The 16,970-nt window shown below is 42.8% G+C and overlaps 1 protein-coding gene across 5 annotated transcripts in view; it reads right to left on the reverse strand.

The window, feature by feature from the left end:
* The window catches only part of Ttn (titin), a 269,529-nt gene that overhangs the window by 184,680 nt on the left and 67,879 nt on the right, over positions 1-16,970 (reverse strand). For 2 of the 5 annotated variants that reach the window (XM_052182767.1, XM_052182765.1), the window contains 29 exons: positions 14,863-15,426; positions 13,637-13,918; positions 13,260-13,538; positions 12,559-12,837; positions 12,183-12,461; positions 11,778-12,065; positions 11,390-11,668; positions 11,006-11,287; positions 10,636-10,914; positions 10,245-10,523; positions 9,863-10,141; positions 9,333-9,620; positions 8,936-9,214; positions 8,509-8,790; positions 8,130-8,408; positions 7,735-8,013; positions 7,344-7,622; positions 6,951-7,238; positions 6,433-6,711; positions 5,951-6,232; positions 4,723-5,001; positions 4,322-4,603; positions 3,127-3,405; positions 2,722-3,009; positions 2,290-2,568; positions 1,920-2,198; positions 1,535-1,813; positions 1,125-1,412; positions 686-973 (listed from right to left, as the gene is read on the reverse strand). The exons of 2 other annotated variants lie outside the window; for them this stretch is intronic. In XM_052182767.1, the coding sequence (XP_052038727.1) occupies positions 686-973; positions 1,125-1,412; positions 1,535-1,813; positions 1,920-2,198; positions 2,290-2,568; positions 2,722-3,009; positions 3,127-3,405; positions 4,322-4,603; positions 4,723-5,001; positions 5,951-6,232; positions 6,433-6,711; positions 6,951-7,238; positions 7,344-7,622; positions 7,735-8,013; positions 8,130-8,408; positions 8,509-8,790; positions 8,936-9,214; positions 9,333-9,620; positions 9,863-10,141; positions 10,245-10,523; positions 10,636-10,914; positions 11,006-11,287; positions 11,390-11,668; positions 11,778-12,065; positions 12,183-12,461; positions 12,559-12,837; positions 13,260-13,538; positions 13,637-13,918; positions 14,863-15,426 (8,445 nt within the window). The remainder of the gene's footprint in view (positions 1-685; positions 974-1,124; positions 1,413-1,534; positions 1,814-1,919; positions 2,199-2,289; positions 2,569-2,721; positions 3,010-3,126; positions 3,406-4,321; positions 4,604-4,722; positions 5,002-5,950; positions 6,233-6,432; positions 6,712-6,950; positions 7,239-7,343; positions 7,623-7,734; positions 8,014-8,129; positions 8,409-8,508; positions 8,791-8,935; positions 9,215-9,332; positions 9,621-9,862; positions 10,142-10,244; positions 10,524-10,635; positions 10,915-11,005; positions 11,288-11,389; positions 11,669-11,777; positions 12,066-12,182; positions 12,462-12,558; positions 12,838-13,259; positions 13,539-13,636; positions 13,919-14,862; positions 15,427-16,970) is intronic. One more of the 5 variants, XM_052182766.1, reaches the window with a different exon arrangement.

The raw sequence follows: 16,970 nt of genomic DNA on the forward strand, positions 1-16,970 counted from the left end.
AATGAACTTCCTAATGATTTCATGCTAAAATAAGTTATCTTTTCTTCCTATTAAGTAATTTAAAATACTTATTAGAGAATTTAGCTGATATATTGCAGTCTGGATGTATAAGGTAAAATACACTAGCTAATACAATTATATGTTTGATATGAAGTTTGTAATGTTATGTCGGGGTGTTATATAACAAGAAATGAAGAAAAGGAAGAGTGAATGGTTGAAAAAGTCAACAAAGTTCAATGAAAGAATGATCACTGAGGAGACAATATAAAGAGAAGGCAGAACTTTGCTTATTGTTCTGCCAACAAGCAGGCATCAATTCAAATGAGATTGTTAGTTTAACTCAAAAATTAAAAAACTCAAAACAGCTGAAAATGGTGTCTCCCACCTGTAACTGTAATCCTAGTTCCCAGGAGGCTGAGACAGGAGGATTTCTATGAGTTATAGACCAGCATGAACTGTATAATAAAGCAGTTTCTCAAAAACAAAAGCAAACAAATCAAAAGACAACTTCTTTCTCATCATTGGCACTACCAAGAGATCGAACCCACGGCTTCGCATATGTGAGGCGAATGCTCTTACACTGAGTTCCACCACCAGCCTCAAGATAGAAAGCCTACAGACACTTAGAGGACAGCAACACAAGCACAGGAAACAACAAATCTTGGCAAATGCTCTGTCATGATACCTTTCACACTCAGCTGAGCAGAGCACATGTCCTTGCCAACGTCATTGGTGGCTTGACAAGTGTATTGACCAGAGTCTCCTTTGCCCACTTTAAGAATCCTCAGATGGGGAGTGTTGCCCACACACGTGATAGTATAGTTTCCTCCAGGTCGGATTTCCTTGTTATCTTTTGACCAAGTGACTCTCATTGGTTGAGCACCAGTCACATGACACTCAAAATCTGCACTTTCTCCAGCGATAACGTCTATTGATACTGGCTTGATATCAAAGAAGGGTGATTTCTTAGGTTCTGGAAGATTAGAAGAAAAGGTAATGTATGTGTGTGTATGTGTGTGTATATATATACACACACACACACACTTTTGGCTGTTGGTTGTTTTTGTCTCTACAATTAAATAAACTCAGGGTCTATGAAGAGAAAGATCAGCATGGGCACACACCTCTTGCTGTTAGTCTAGCGGTAGACGATGCTGTGCCAAGTGGATTGGAGGCTGAGCAAGAATACTGGCCAGAGTGACTCAGGTCAGTTTGCGAAATCTTTAATGTTGCCACATTATCCACAAATGACATCTGTAGATTTTCATCATCTCTTAAAAGCACCCCATCTCTATACCAGCACACTTGGATGGGTGCAGAGCCATTTAGTCGACAAGTGAGGGTAACTGGTAACCCAACAGTTTGTTCAATGTCCTTTAACTGTCTTGCAAAGGAAGGCGGGAGCTGGCGCTCTGTAGGAAGACAAGTGAGACATGAGGCATTAGTGGATAAAGTGAGAAAATCCCCATAAAGAGAAAGGAGGTAATGAGGGGAAAGCAACTTTCTTGGTGTCTAAGGTAAGAGCATCCATCACCTTGGATTCTGAAGATGGTCTTAGAGGCTGCCGTTCCGATGCTGTTCTCCGCCATGCATGTGTACTCGCCGCTGTCATTGACGCTCACTTTATTAAACACAAGCGTGGCCACGTTGTTTGTAAAGTAGGTCCTGTATTCTGGAGTTGACCTTAATTTGGTGTCTCCTTTGAACCAAGACACTGTAATTTCTGGTGTCCCAGCAACTTGGCATTGCAAGGAAACTGAGTCTCCAACTGATGCCTCCAGGGGTTCTAATTCCGTAACAAAATAAGGTGGTTCTAAAGAAGAAAGGCTTACAGTCAGCCAATGGAATCTCAGAAGAGCAAAAGACCCACCCCGTGTGTCTGATAAATCCAAAATTCTTAAGAGGGTAACATAACACACCTAATGTAGATACTAGAGCGTCGCAAGCATCCCTTCCTGCCTCGTTTTCAATCTCACAGGAGTAGTGCCCTGCATCTCCCTTAGTGCTGCTCAGAATTTCCAGGATGCAAGTTTTCTCTGTGGTGACAATGTTGCATCTTTCAGATGGAGTTATGCCAACACCGTCTTTTTTCCAGCTGACAGAAATTGGAAGCGTTCCAGTATAGGTGCCTTCCAGAATTATAGACTTCTCTGGTTCTACAGAGTGATCACTTAACTTCTTTATAAACGTGGCCGGTTCTGATAAGTGACAAATATTGCAGTTAGACACATCATAAAGCCATAGAAATGCCAGTAATCAAAGCAAAGAGAATGAGTGTGTTTGGCAAACCTTTCACAAAGAGACGGGTAGTGCAGGATGCTTGGCCGGCATTGTTAGAAACCACACAAGTGTATTCCCCACTCTGGGATATGTCGATATTAAATAATTCCAGTTCTGCCACAGTGTCTTCAAAATAGATATTGCACCTGTCTCCTTTCACCAGTTCTCTGGCACCCCTAAACCAGCCAACCTTGAAGGGAGGGGTTCCTCTGATAACACTTGTGAAGGTTATGTTTTTGCCAGGAAGGACTTCCAGGGGGTCAGGCTCTTTCACAAAAGAGGGTGGCTCTACACAGACACAGAAGACAATGGAGAGACCCGGTAAGCTCTGCCCTTACTTTCAATTTTGAATAAGAAATGAAGAGTGCTTTAGATGTGTGTCAATCTGGACATATGCCCATTTAATACATGTCATGCAAAACTGACTTGTGTATCACTGACCTTGTACAGTCAACAGGGCTCGACACTCTTCTGACCCAGCCACGTTAGCAGCCACACACGTGTAGCTGCCCGTATCCGAAGAGTCCAGAGAATTCAATTGCAGTGTGCAGACGTTATCTGAAAATGCTGGTTGGTACTTTGCTCCACTAACAATCTGAGTTTTCTCGTGGAACCAGGCGATAGAGATAGGAGAAGATCCGGCTACTTTACATTCTAAGATGCAAGAGGAGCCCAGGACACCAACAGTATCCTTCAGTCTTCGTGTGAAAGAGGGAGGGACCATTCGGTCTGCAGGAGGGAAGACATGTGATTTGCGGTGACTTGAAAGGACAGAAGAGATGTGAAAGAAGGAAAGTTCATGAGAGAAATTTGCATATTCAAGCAGATGCAAATGCTGGAACTAACCTGACACATCGACCACAGCCGTGCAACTGCTTTTCCCAACGTTGTTCTGAACCTGAAATGTGTAGGTGCCTGCATCTTCCTTTTCAACTGAGAGAATTCGTAAGGAAGAGGTTTTGTTGTAGAAGCTAAATTTGTGTTTTTGACTGCTGGTCAAGAGTTTTCCATCCTTGTACCATTCAACTGACAGCTCCGGAGTGCCAGCCACCTTACACTCCAGGGCACATGTTTCTCCCACGGTCACCGTCATGGACCCTGCCTTCTCTACAATGACCGCAGGCTCTGAAATAAAACATGGGATGCATCTTTAATAACCCAGACCTTCCCTGCATCTTTTCTATGAATTGCACTAAGATTATTTCTCCCAGTGAGGATTATATCACCATCATCTCTCTTGGTTTGAAAATGTGATTCCATAATTCTTTGCAATTCTATAAAATTATTTGGATTATTCAAAACGTTTGGCCATTATTTAACTCTAAGACAATTTAGGCAAATGTACACCAGACAATTTGACTTTTAAAAAGGTATAAATTATATTTATTTTGTGAGTGCACATGTATCCTTGGTGGAGGTATATGTCATGGAATGCATGTGGAGATCAAAAGTTCAAATTGGTCCCAGGGATTGAACTGGGGTCCTCAGGCATGATGGTGGGCACCTTTACCCACTGAGCCATCTCACTTGGCCCCAGACAATGTGTTTTGATTTATACTTGACCCTCTTTAGAGCCTGTTAAATGAGTTACTTGGTGTTTTTTTCCTTTGTGCTAAGTTGCTAGAGAAAACAGTTTGAAATTTCTCTTCACTTTCTCTATCACTGGATTAAAATTTGATAGGCCCAATGATGCCACTGCATTATCTTTCCTTCAAACATTGATCTTTTGTCAGCCTAGCCACTACTATACTATAGTAGTGTATGTAAGAATAGAGGGGCTCCAAGTAGTTCACAATGAAACAAGAGATACTCAGGATATTTGCTCTCCATGAAGGAAAGCAGTGCACACACAATAAAACAGCTAGTTATCATTCGCTAGAATCACAGGAATCAGAAAATACTTAAGATCAATTGGGCCTTTCCTCCTAAGCCTTCCAAATAGTAAAGCTAAATATGGTTCTCGGAGAAATTCAGGACAATAAGATTGCATGGAAGTCATCCCAGTGATTGCCCCCAAATGCTAATGGGACTGTTGTAGTACCTAAGACAGTCAATGTGGCCATGTTTTCCCTCACTCCGCCGTCATTCTTGACTTGGCAAATGTACTTCCCAGCATTAGCTGGCTCTGCTTTAGCAAACTGCAGGGTCGCAACGTTGTTGACGAAAGAGATTCTAATGTTCTCGCTTTCTCTGATCACTTCTTCCTTCTCTTTCAGCCACTGGACAGAAATGGGCTGAGCACCTTCTATGGATGCCTGCAGCTCAGCAGGCTCGCCAGCCACCACAGTGAGGCTGTTCAGCTTGGAAATGAATTTTGGTGGTTCTGAACAGGAAAAGATGAATAGAGATTGCTCAAGAAGCTTTCCAGGTAATGGAAGAGAGGACATGCTGAGCATTTGGCACATGTCTGTTATAGCTGCCACGCACAGAAACCATGCTTACCTTTTAACTTTATAGCACAAATGCAAGTGTCGCTGCCCACTTCATTCTGAGCCTTACAGTGGTATTCGCCAATGTCTGTAGATTCCACATTGAGGATGTGAATGCTAGCGTGGAAATTCTTAGATGCGATCTTGTACTTCTTGCTGCTTCGGAGCTGGCGCTTGTCTTTGTACCACACCACCTCAAATGGTGGCGTTCCTGAGAGCTCACATTCAAGACTAACTTCAGTGTTCTTAAGGGTTTCTACTACAGGTGGAAAGCTGCTAAAAACGGGTGGTTCTGTAAAAAACAAGAATGTCTGATGAGTTGGGCTGTTTCATTTTTTTCAGATGGAAAAAGGTTTTCTCCTTTTCCATCGGAAGCATGGTTTAAGATGTTATCACATGTAGGCAGCACTATCACTTATGAGCTTTTATAAGACAATGAGCTAGATAGGTGGAGATCCACCTTAGAGGTCATGGTTGAGAAACTCAATGTGCTGATTATTTGGGACTATGAAGATTGATATGGAATTTATAAATGAACAAATATATCAATAAGTGGGAATTTTACGAACTATGGGATTTTTGCTTTTAGAAAATAAAAAAGAATGTCATCTATGCTTAACAACACAGGTACCCAAAAGTCACAAAAACAGGCATGATCTGAGTCTTCCATTTCAGGAGATGGTTATTGTAATAATTAACTCACATGACAAATTTGAGCATTATAGCAAAGTATGCTGGGAGATAGCTGTAGAAAATACTGGCACTATTTGCACCACAATAGAGTCATGTTTTTAAAGAGAGAAGCTGATTCTTGAGAAAGAAGAAAAATATTAATGCTATCTTAAAGATGTAATATTGAAACCTATATTCTTTATACATTGCATCATTATGGTATAGACCATACTAAGGATGCTGATATAGTTGTAATATGTTTGAAATCAAAAGATTAATTTAAAATTTTCACATTTATTTTTGTATATGTGTTTTGAAATATCTAATTCAATGCTTGGTCACTGTATTAGATGGTCAGAATAATAGTATTAGAATTATAAGAAAAATATCTTAAAATGACTACCTGCATGGACAACAAAGAGGAAAGGACATTTAATCAGGGACATATGCCTATATTTGGGAAATCTTCTGGCTTTAAGGTAGAAACAAAGAGAGCAGGGAAGAAGCCATGAGACCCAGGGGAGAAGGTAATGGGTTGCCTTGGAGGAGAAAAAGAAAGATATTTCTACCTTTTACTATGACCTTGGTACTGCAGCTGGTGCTGCCAGCAGGATTCTGAGCCTCACAGATAAAATCTCCACTGTCCTCTGTCCCGAGGCTGTTCATCTGTATGACCGCCACTGAGTCAATAAAAGTCATCTGGTATTTGTCACTGGCTGTGAGCGCGTGTTCATTTCTATACCACACAACTTGAATTTCTGGAGATCCAGTAATCTTGCATTCCAAGCGTGCAGAGTCACCTGCTTTTACTATTTTGGAAGCTTCTAATTTCTTTACAAACTTCGGTGGTTCTAAAGAGTCAGGAAAAGGGAAATTATGAAAGAAGAGCAATGGATCATAAAAGTCCAGTTAGGTCCTATGTAGAAAAGGGAGAGACAGACCAAGATCTCTGAAATATATTCTACTGAGTTAGAAAGCTGCATTGTCACAGAGTACAGAAACAATGGAGACATGGGCCAGACAGAAACATAAGACAATCAAACTTGCACACCTGTCACACTCAACATTGTCGTGCAAGAGTCGCTACCAACATCATTGGTAACTTGGCAAGTATACTGTCCGGTCTTGGAAGCATCCACTGAGTAGAGGTTTAAGAAGCTGGTTGACCCTTCCAAGCCAATGAAACACTTAGGTCCAGAGGCAAGCTCCACATCATCTTTAAGCCATTTGATTTTGAATGGTGGTGTTCCTTTCAGGACAGCCTTAAATTCCACTGTAGAATCTGGTATAGCTTGCTGCCTCTCAGGTTTCACTAGGAAGCTTGGAGGTTCTACAGATTTTAAGAGAGTCATATTTAGTTAGAGCCCTTATAGCTCAGTGTCTTTTATGAACACATAAGAAAACAATTCATGAAAAGAGATAACGATTAAATATTTCTTGAACCCAAAAAATGTGAATAGAAAGAAACAGAATTAGTAAGACTTTTACCTCCGAGGATACAAGTTTAAGAGTGATAGGTTTTAGAAATGTCTGTAAAGAAGAACTCAGAAGAGACCAAGCAGCTCTGACCTTTCACTGTTAAGATGCCACTGCAGGCGTTGTCTCCTGCTACGTTGGACACCTTGCAGGTATAATTTGCAGTGTCTTCTAATTCCAGATTACTAACTTCTAGTGACACGGTGTTTTCATGACACACAAGTCTGTATTTTGCACTTGTAGATATTTCTTTTCCGTCTTTAAACCACTGAGCACTGATAGGAAGTGACCCAGAAACCTTGCACTCCATGTAGATAGAAGAACCCAGAACTTTATCCATTTTGGTTAACTTTTTGGTGAATGACGGGGGAATATCTTGATCTATCCAAGGCAAACAGCAAAAGCACACCCATTAGTCTGTTGCTACTTGTCTACATGGTCTAGGCTATAAGTTAGGCTTGGCAGGGGAGGGGCAAAGGTACACACCTAGTACTCTGAGGTAGGCATCACAGCTACTGCTTCCAAAGTCATTTTCCACCTTGAATGTGTACTGTCCACTGTCTTGCTTCATTACTGACTGAATCCTAAAACTGGCCACATTATTTTCAAAACTCATTGAAAAATATCTACTGGGTACAATTTGTTTCCCATCTTTAAGCCATTTGACTTTGAGTTCTGGTGTTCCAGCCACCACACACTCCAAGGTGACCGGGTCTTTCTCGGTAACATCAACTGACTTAGCTTTCTCTATGATTTGAGCAGGTTCTGTAGTAAGAATAAAAATGTGCATACATTAGATTAGTGATTCTACTAGAACCCAAATAGGCCTGTAAAACCATCTCTGTAGACCACTATTTAAAGGGAATAGCTCACCAACCTTGTACTAAGAGGAAAGCGTAACACCTCTCGATTCCTGACTCATTCTTGGCTTGACACGTGTATCGCCCACTGTGCCCATTGTCCACACTTCGGACTTGAAGTGTGGCCACACTGTCCTCAAAAGAAATATGGACATTGTCATTTTCCTCAAGAATCTGGTCATCTTTTAGCCAGGTTATAGAAATGGGAGGTGAGCCTCCCACAGTGCTCTGAAAGGTAGCGGAACTCTTCAAGACAGTGGTAACATTTTCTATCTTCTTGATGAACGATGGTGGTTCTGTGATTAAACGAAAGAGTAGTTCAAGAAGAGGCACCTTTTAACTCCTACTCATTACCTATAATTAAAGAACACTCAGAATTTGACTTGGTGGCTGGTCCTAGCCTGTGACTGACCTTTCAAGGCAACTCGAGCACTGCAAGCACAACTTCCACCTTCGTTGGCTATAATGCACTGATATTCACCAATGTCTGAAGGGTCACACTTGGTTATATGCAGGTAAAACACTGACATTTTCTCAGACATTGTGTATTTTTTGCCACTTCTAATTTCCTTGTTATTCTTCAGCCAAGTGACTTCAAATGGAGTTGTCCCCATGACTTCACATTCCAGCTCTACATCGCTGTCCTTTACTACCTCCACAGGCTCCAGCTCCCTGATAAACATGGGAGGCTCTACAGAATCAAAAGGAAGACAGAGAGTAGCTTAACTCAAGAGAAGCCTTGGGCCCCACAGGCAGCCCAGCTAAAATGTGAAACAGATCCCATAACAAACCTTTCACTTTTAGTTCGATGCTGCAGCTCGCAGTGCCTGCATCATTTCGAGCTTCACAGACATAAGTTCCACTATTTTCAACTCGGGCATTAGAAATCTGGAAAGTGGCTAAACCATCCACAAAAGAAATGCTGTATTTCCTAAGATCTGTTATTTCATTCCCATCCAGATACCAAGAAACTCTGATTTCCGGGGTGCCTGTGACTTGGCATTCAAATGTTGTTGACTGTCCGTTCCTCAGCACTAACACTGGACTGGGCTTCTTAATAAACTGAGGAGATTCTAAAGATGAAGGGGAAAAAAAGAGCAGCATGCTGAATGGTTTTTAAAACAAAGCCCAACAAACCAAACTATTTCCTTAATGAACTTTCCCTTCCCAAAGACCAGTTAGGCAAGCAAGGAAAAAGAGACGCTCTAGAGACCAGACCTTTTACGAAAATGGTGGCTTTGCTGCTTGTCGTGCCAACATCATTGCTTAGCTGGCAAATGTAGGTCCCGGAGTCAGCAGCTTTGGCTGAGAAGAGTTCAAGAATGGTAGAGGTGTCATCCTTCCAAACGGAGCGAGCCGCCCCAGCATGCAGCTCCTTGTTATCCTTAAACCACTTTATTGTCATGGGTGCAGTGCCACCCACAAGAGCCTTCAGTTGAACCCTCGTGCTGGGATTCACATCTTGTGACTGTGGCTTTTCCACAAAGTAAGGGGGTTCTGGGATGAAAGAACAGGAAGCAGGAGAGAGAGAGATTTATTTTAGAACGCAATGAAGGGAAGAATTAAGAATTGTAAGGTAATAAAGTTTGGAAAGGTAGAGATAAAAATTGCCAACCTTTGACTGTCAGGTGACCACTGCACTGGCTGTGGCCTGCCTTGTTGGTGGCAGAGCAGGTGTATGTACCACTGTCTGTGCCTTCCAGTTGACTGATTTCTAAGAAGGCCGTATTGTCATGAAAAGAGAATTTGTACTTGTCGCTAGCTGAGATTTCTTGGTCGTCTTTGAACCATTGGATGCTTATGGGATGTGATCCAGCCACTATACATTCTAAGTCAATGAAAGATCCTTTAATGCTGTCCATTTTTCTCAGTTTTTTGGTGAATGAAGGGGGTATAATAAGATCTAGCCAACAAAAAGCATTAAAAATTTAGGTTAATCTAGCTATTTTTGTTCTCTCTCTCTCTCCCTCCACCTCCCCACCTCTGATTATGAGGTACTAACACCTGAACCCAGTATAATGCACACACAAACCAAGTGTGCTCTATTATTGAATTATGCCCAGAGCCCTGTGTTTTTTTCTTAAATTGTACAAGAAGAAGGGCCCCTGAAACACTCATCTCCTATTAATAGAAATCAATACCAACCTAAGACATTAATGCTAGCCTTGCAACTGCTTCTCCCAACATCGTTTTGGACCTCAAAAGTATATTCTCCACTATCCTTCTTCTCTGTGGAAATAATCTTTAGTATTGAGACTGTGTCAGTGACACTGATTTTATATTTTGGACCCAGGGTAAGTTCTTGGCCATCCTTAAACCATTTGGCTGAAATCTCCTTAGTTCCTGAAAATTTAACTTGCAAAGTGGCTGGGTCTCCTTGAGTGACATCTATGGACACAGCCTCCTCCGTTATTGTTGCAGGTTCTGTAGAGAGCAAAGGATAGAGATGGGCTGTGAAGTGCCCCACTGTACGGCCTCTTATCTGCATTGTTTCTCCCTCCAACCCAAGGCAGATTGCTGAACCAACCTTTGACTGACAGTAATGCAGAACACCTTTGTATGCCTGCATCATTTTTGGCTTGGCAGACATATTTCCCATCATGCTTGACTTCAATACCACTGAGGTATAGACTAGCCACGTTGTTCTCGAAAGTCATTCTTATGTTGTGATCTTCAGTGATCTCATCGTTGTCTTTTAACCAGGTTACAGTGATTGGCACGGAGCCTTTCAGAGTGGCCTGGAAGGCGGCTGTGCCTCCACAGAGGGAGCTGGTGGTCTCAATCTTCTTAATGAAGGACGGGGGTTCTATCAGAAGAAGGAGTTCTCTGTCAGTACCAGGGCTACAGCAAGACTGAGTCTGGAAACTTAAGATTTGACTGTGTAGAAGAGCCCGTCCATCAACTAAGTCAACACTGACCTCTTAATGTCACCTTGGCACTGCAGGTGCTGCTGCCGACTTCGTTGGTCACCCGGCACTGGTATTCCCCTGCATCTGTAGCTACAAACTTGAGGATCTGCAGGCTAACCAGCTGATCCTGAATGAAGGTCTTATACTTCCTACCACTTCGAAGGGTTGTGTTGTCTTTGAACCAAGTGATGTCAAAGGGAGGGGTGCCTGCCACTTCAGCCAGCAGCATGACATCATACTCCTTTAATACTTCAATGGACTTAAATTCCTTGGTAAAGTAAGGCGACTCTATAGTAGAAGAGAATGGCCTGTGTTAATGGGCAAGGATCTGTGCTGTGGGCCCAATATTTGGTCACATGGGGACGAAGAGAGAACCAACCTTTGACTATGACAATGCTAGTGCAGTGGTCACTGCCGGCCTCATTTTGAGCCTCACACATATATTCTCCACTGTCTTCAATGGCCACATCTGTAAGCCTTAAAACCGCAGTGGACTCCACAAAAGACATTTTGTGTTTGCTGCTGTCCCTCAGTTCTCGGTCATTTGCAAACCATGTTATTTTAATGGGAGGGGTGCCTGTGACTTTGCAGGCTAGCTGAGTGGCATCGCCTTTCTTTAACAGTTGTGATGGCTCTAACTTTTCAATAAATGTTGCAGGCTCTGTGGAAGGAAGGGGGTTATTAAGAAACAGTGGAAAGAGGAAGGCTCTTGTGTAAAAAGGGTCTCAGGGCTACACAAGGGTGTCAAGAGAAGAATGCTAACCTTTCACAAACAAGTTTGCACTGCAGTCCACGCTGCCGGCTATATTGCTGACTTTGCACGTGTAAGTCCCCGAATCAGAGGTTTTTACTGCGTAGAGCTCCAGGGAACTCTCTGAAGCTTCTTTGGTAATATAGCAGCTTCCACCAGAAACCAACTCTTTGTCGCCCTTAAACCACCTGATGGTGAGAGGAGCGGACCCTTGGAAAGCACTCTTCAGACAGACTGCTGAGCCAGGCAGAACATCCCTGGACCCTGGCTTAGTTACAAAACTGGGTGGTTCTGGAGAAGAGGTAGAAGACAGAATTTGAAGGAGTTACAAGTCTGGACCCAATGGAAGAAGACTTAATTTCAACATTGGTAAAAGAAGACTACAAAGTCCCTAGCCAACCTTGTACAATCAGGGCTCCGCTGCTGTCTTTGCTTCCCACGGAATTGGTAGCTCGACAGGTGAAATTCCCTGCGTCATTTATGTCCACTCTGCTGATCTCCAAAGAGGCCGTGCCTTCCACAAATGCTATCTGGTATCTGTCAGAAGCAGTGATTTCTTTGCCATCCTTAAACCAGGAGACCCTCATGGGGAGGGAGCCAGCAATTTTGCAGTCTAACCTGCAGGCACCACTAACGACACTGTCCACGTTACGTAAGGGTTTGGTGAAAAGCGGAGCAATGTCTCGATCTGTTCACGGCATAAGAAAGAAGGCAAGATCAACATGGCAGACTGCCTAGCACTTCACCTTTGGACAATTTTGTTGGGTTTTAGAGCACTACATGACATGGTTTCCTAAATACTAACCTAACACGGTAAATGTGGTCTCACAGGAGCTGCTGCCCACTTCATTGGAAATCTCAAACGTGTACTGGCCACTGTCGTGCAGTTCAGCGGAATAAAATTTCAGTTGGGCAATGTTGTTTTTAAAACTGATTCGGTACTTTTTACTAGCAACCAGAGGTCTCCCATCTTTGTACCACTTGGGCTTGAGTTCTGGGGTGCCTGAGACTGTGTACTCCAGAGTGGCTGGGTCCCCTGCAGTCACCTGGATCAGTTCTGCTCTCTCCACGATTTTGGCAGGTTCTATAAAGGTATTTAGACAGTTAGGATTCCTGGTGTGAATTAAGGTTTTGCTTTAAGTGAATAGGGCAATTAAAAGTGAAAATGTCCCTACACAAACCTTTAACTATCAACTCCCCGACAGACGTTTGGCTGCCGGCCTCGTTTTCAGCCAAGCATGTATATTTGCCACCCAGACTAATCTGAACATCAGGGATGGTCAGGACCGCAACTCCATTGGAAAAGCTCATTTTGATTTTTCCATCTTCTTTGATGACTTCTTGGCCTTTCATCCACATGACAGAAATGGGTTCTGACCCTCTCACGGCAGCTTGTAGGGTAACGGTTTGTCCTGCTAGGGCTGTAAAATCATCTACTTTCTTGACAAAGGTTGGTGGTTCTAATTAAAGAAAGAGAGCAGACACGCTGTCAGATCTGACACACACCCAGCCCCGTCTCTACTGTAGGGACTCATCCAGGCTACGCTTCCCTTGTCCAATACAACCATTTCCCAACACTTGTTCATTAGAAAGAAGAAAGAAATTATAAGAAGAATTACCAATACCATTCAAGAGAGGCACAGAAAAGAAATGTTTGCTGGCAAACAAAATGACTTTTTATGTGATTCCCTTTTGTTATGAGTTAATAAATATGTCTGCTCATATCAAGATAAAGGTTTGAATGAAAGCTCTGGGCCCTGAGTTCAAACTAAGACAAAACATATTGGAGAGGTCAGAAGAAGAGAAAGAATTAGCTTTCCTTTCACCAGTTAAGAAAGCTATTTGGACAGTTTATAGGAACAGATCCCCCTCCCTCACTAACCTTTTAATAAGTGTGTTGCGACACAGCCACACTTTCCAACGTCATTAGCGACTACACATTCGTAATCACCGACGTCGGCACTATTGAAAGATGAGATTTCCAGAAACACAAAAGTCTTCTGAGTAAACAACCTGTACTTTTTGCTACTTCGGATTTGCTTCTTGTCTTTAAACCAGTTAACTTCAAAGGGTCCCGTGCCTGCGATTTCACACTGGAGCAGAGCGGTGGCCCCTCGCACTATGTCTGCGGGCTCAAGAGCTTTGACGAAAGAAGGCGGCTCTATAAAAGCAGGGAAGCACAGAGTAAGCTGTGAGTTATGAGCAAAGGAAAGGCAACCGTTCTCAGGAAAGCAAGCAATGGTAACTCAGCAGACGAACCTTTGATAACCACTTCAGTGCTGCAGCTGTCACTGCCCACGTCATTGGTGGCTTCACAGGAATACGTGCCACTGTCATCAACCTTTACATCAGTGATGTCGAGGATTGCCTCGGAATTGACAAAAGACATGCGCACCGTGTTACTTTCACTCAGTTCTTTGTTATTTTTGAACCAAGTGACCTGGATCACAGGTGAGCCTTTCAGCTTGCAATGGAGGCGCGCTGATTCACCCGGGAGCATTAAATAAGAGGGATCCACCTTCTTCACAAAGGATGGGGGTTCTACGCGACACGTAAAAAAAAATGGAGAAGATGACTGAAGCATACACACCAAGAAGAGAGGCAGACACATGTGACAAGACAGAAGACAAATTGTGACAAGACTTCTGAGCAAGCCATGATATATTCTACCCTTCATTGAGAAACACTTTTCTCATCCCCCAATAAAAAGGACAAAAGGAAAAAAAACAAGACACAAGCAAGAAGACCAGATCTACGTGAAGAGTGACTTTACAAACAAAGGCATCAATAATAGACATGCTACGGGTCAGGTGTCCTGCCAGGCCTCAACCCACACAAAGGACTGCAGGCAGTCAAGGAATGCTGAGAGGAGGAGGAGGAGGAGGAGGAGGAGGAGGAGGAGGAGGAGGAGGAGGAGGAGGAGGAGGAGGAGGTAGCATAGTATTCCCCAGGGAAAGCATGCCAATTGGTTATCCAATACCAAACAGTTAGTCCTGAAAACATATGTAACAGTAGCATTATATAGATGAAACAGGTTGCATTTATATATTTAATAGTGTGTGTGTTAATTAAAAAAAAAAGAGTCCATGAATTTGAAAGAGAACAAGGAGGGGTTTATGGGAAGGTTAGGAAGGAGGAAAGGAAATGAAGTAATTCTATTATCATTTCAAAATAAATTATTTAAAAAGAAGATGGCTAAGAGTTGCTCACGCATTTAACTTATAAACAAGATTTATAATTGCCTTTGTTAAAAAAAAACAAAGCAAGTGAATTCTAAAGAAGATTAAACAAAAATAAAACTGACCAAACATCAGCTAACCAAATAATATCAGGACTTTCCCAGACCTAGAGGTTTGTCTTGGGAATTTCATTAATAATGAAGGGTGTAAATGGTGCAGCTACTGGAGAATGGTCACAGAAGAAAGGGACCCTTCTAAGGCTTCCTTTCAGACAGGAAGTGGCAGAGAGCTGCCAGGCACTCTTACCTCTGACAGCGACGGCGGCCGATGAGGAGCTACTCCCAGCCTCGTTGGAAGCTGTGCATGTATAGGTTCCAGAATCTTTTAGTTTGGCCAGAGGAATCTCAAGCGACGCTATTTTATCCTCAAAATAGATCTTGTAATCTTTGCCAGCGGGCAGCTTTTGCCCATCTTTGCTCCACGTGACTGTGACCTTCCTATCCTCATCTACTTGACCTTCAAGGCGGATCTTCTTATTGATGGCTGACTGCACAGCCTCTAACTCTTTGATGAAGTGGGGTTTGTCAATGATGGTCAACTCGGCTTGGCAGATATCTGCTCCGAACTTGTTGGAAGCCTTACAAGAGTAAACACCCCTGTCCTGAACAGTAAGATTTGAGAGTTCTAAACTGTGTTTGTTGTCTGCGTCTGTAATCCTGCAGTTGGGCGATGGTGACAGGGCAGTACCGTCTTTCTGCCAGATGGTCTCAATCACCGGAGTCCCTGACACTGTGCAGAGAAACTTGGCTGCCTTACCCACGAAAGTCGTGAGGGACTTGGGCCTGGAGAGAAAGGTTGGTGGATACGCCTCTGCAAAAGAAAGGTTTTCATGTCATATGTGGTCTCCATCAAAGTTCCTGCTGCAATGACATATTCCAAGACAGAGAAGAGGTGAGCTATGTCTTTAGGTGGACAGAAGATATTAACTTAAATGACAATGTAATCATAAGACCAAAGGTTGGGAAAGAAGAAGGATGAGCGTTCTTAACAAATTATCTCTGGCAAAGGAAAGAGCATATGTCCCCTCTCGAAGCAGTGTTGCTAAGGTTTTGTCTGTCACACCAGAGGGTCAACAACTCGGGATGATATAGTAAGCAATCCAGTTGCATTTTATTTTTGTAAATTAGAAGACCAAAAGAAAGGTGAGAAAACTCACAGGTCGGCTGAAAATGGGGTAAGACTGAAGTGTTTTGGAACGTTACAGAGGTCTGTCTAACCCTCTGACAAATACCAGGAAATCCTTACACCAGTCAACCTCAATCGTGCACCACCATGAGGATTTCACACTTATAAAAATATTACACAGCAGAAACTTTCCACTCTTGTTCTCCATTACGAAGCAAAATTTGCGGATCCTCTCTTGCTGATAAAAAGACGCAGAGTCTCTCTCTGTCCTTTAGAAGCAAAGGAGCTAAACCCTTGATCCAGTCCATTACTGGGCTGGGCTAACTTGTGTAAAAAAAAAAAAAAAAACCTTAAGTGTCATTAAGAATAGTACCATCAGGGAGGAAAGCCAGGGGGCCTCATCCCCTACAGGCAACTAAGAAATGCTGAGTGTGGGAAAAAGAGTCTTTCCCAGGGAGGGGCACACCATTGGTTGCCTAATACCAAATAGTCCTGAAATCCTACAAGCAACATTATATAGACTGAAAAAAAAAATATATATATATATATTGCATGTAACAACAATTAACAAAAATAAGAGGCCATGAATAATGACTAAAGAAAACAAGGAAGGTTATATAGGAGGAGGTGGAGTGAAGAAAGGGGTAAATCATGTAATTATATCTATTTTTTTTTTAAAAAGTGAAGAAGGGAGCCACAGAATTGTCCGTATGGACACATGTGGCTGCAGACTGGAAACCACCTGGCTGGGTCACTGTAGCAGGTTTCCTAGAATCTCAGAGCTTATCTGCTGTGTAACAAAGTTTCAAAGAAAAAGATGCTCCAAAGAACTCCTTTTTCTGAGGTGGATGAGCAGGGTGCCTTCCCCTTGATATTCTCCCTGAATAAGATTCACACACGGAGCAGCCCTCCTACCCAGGGGAACTCTCTTCCATAGTGCTGAGTCTGAGAATACCACTCCAAAAAGGAGGAGGGGAGGGAAGGAAGGAAGGAAGGAAGGAAGGAAGGAAGGAAGGAAGGAAGGAAGGAAGGAAGGAAGGAAGGAAGGAAGGAAGGAAGGAAGGGAGGGAGGGAGGGAGGGAGGGAGGGAGAGAGGGAGGGAGGGAGGGAAGGAGGGAGGAAGGGAGAAAGGAAAGAAAGGAAGGAAGGAGAAAGGGAGGGAGGAAGAAAGGAAAGAAAGAAGGGCTAATTATTTTTGATAAGAAGGAGATTCAGTAATTTGTTGGGGA

The sequence above is a fragment of the Apodemus sylvaticus genome, chromosome 5, assembly GCF_947179515.1.
Source record: "Apodemus sylvaticus chromosome 5, mApoSyl1.1, whole genome shotgun sequence".
Classification (NCBI taxonomy): domain Eukaryota; kingdom Metazoa; phylum Chordata; class Mammalia; order Rodentia; family Muridae; genus Apodemus; species Apodemus sylvaticus.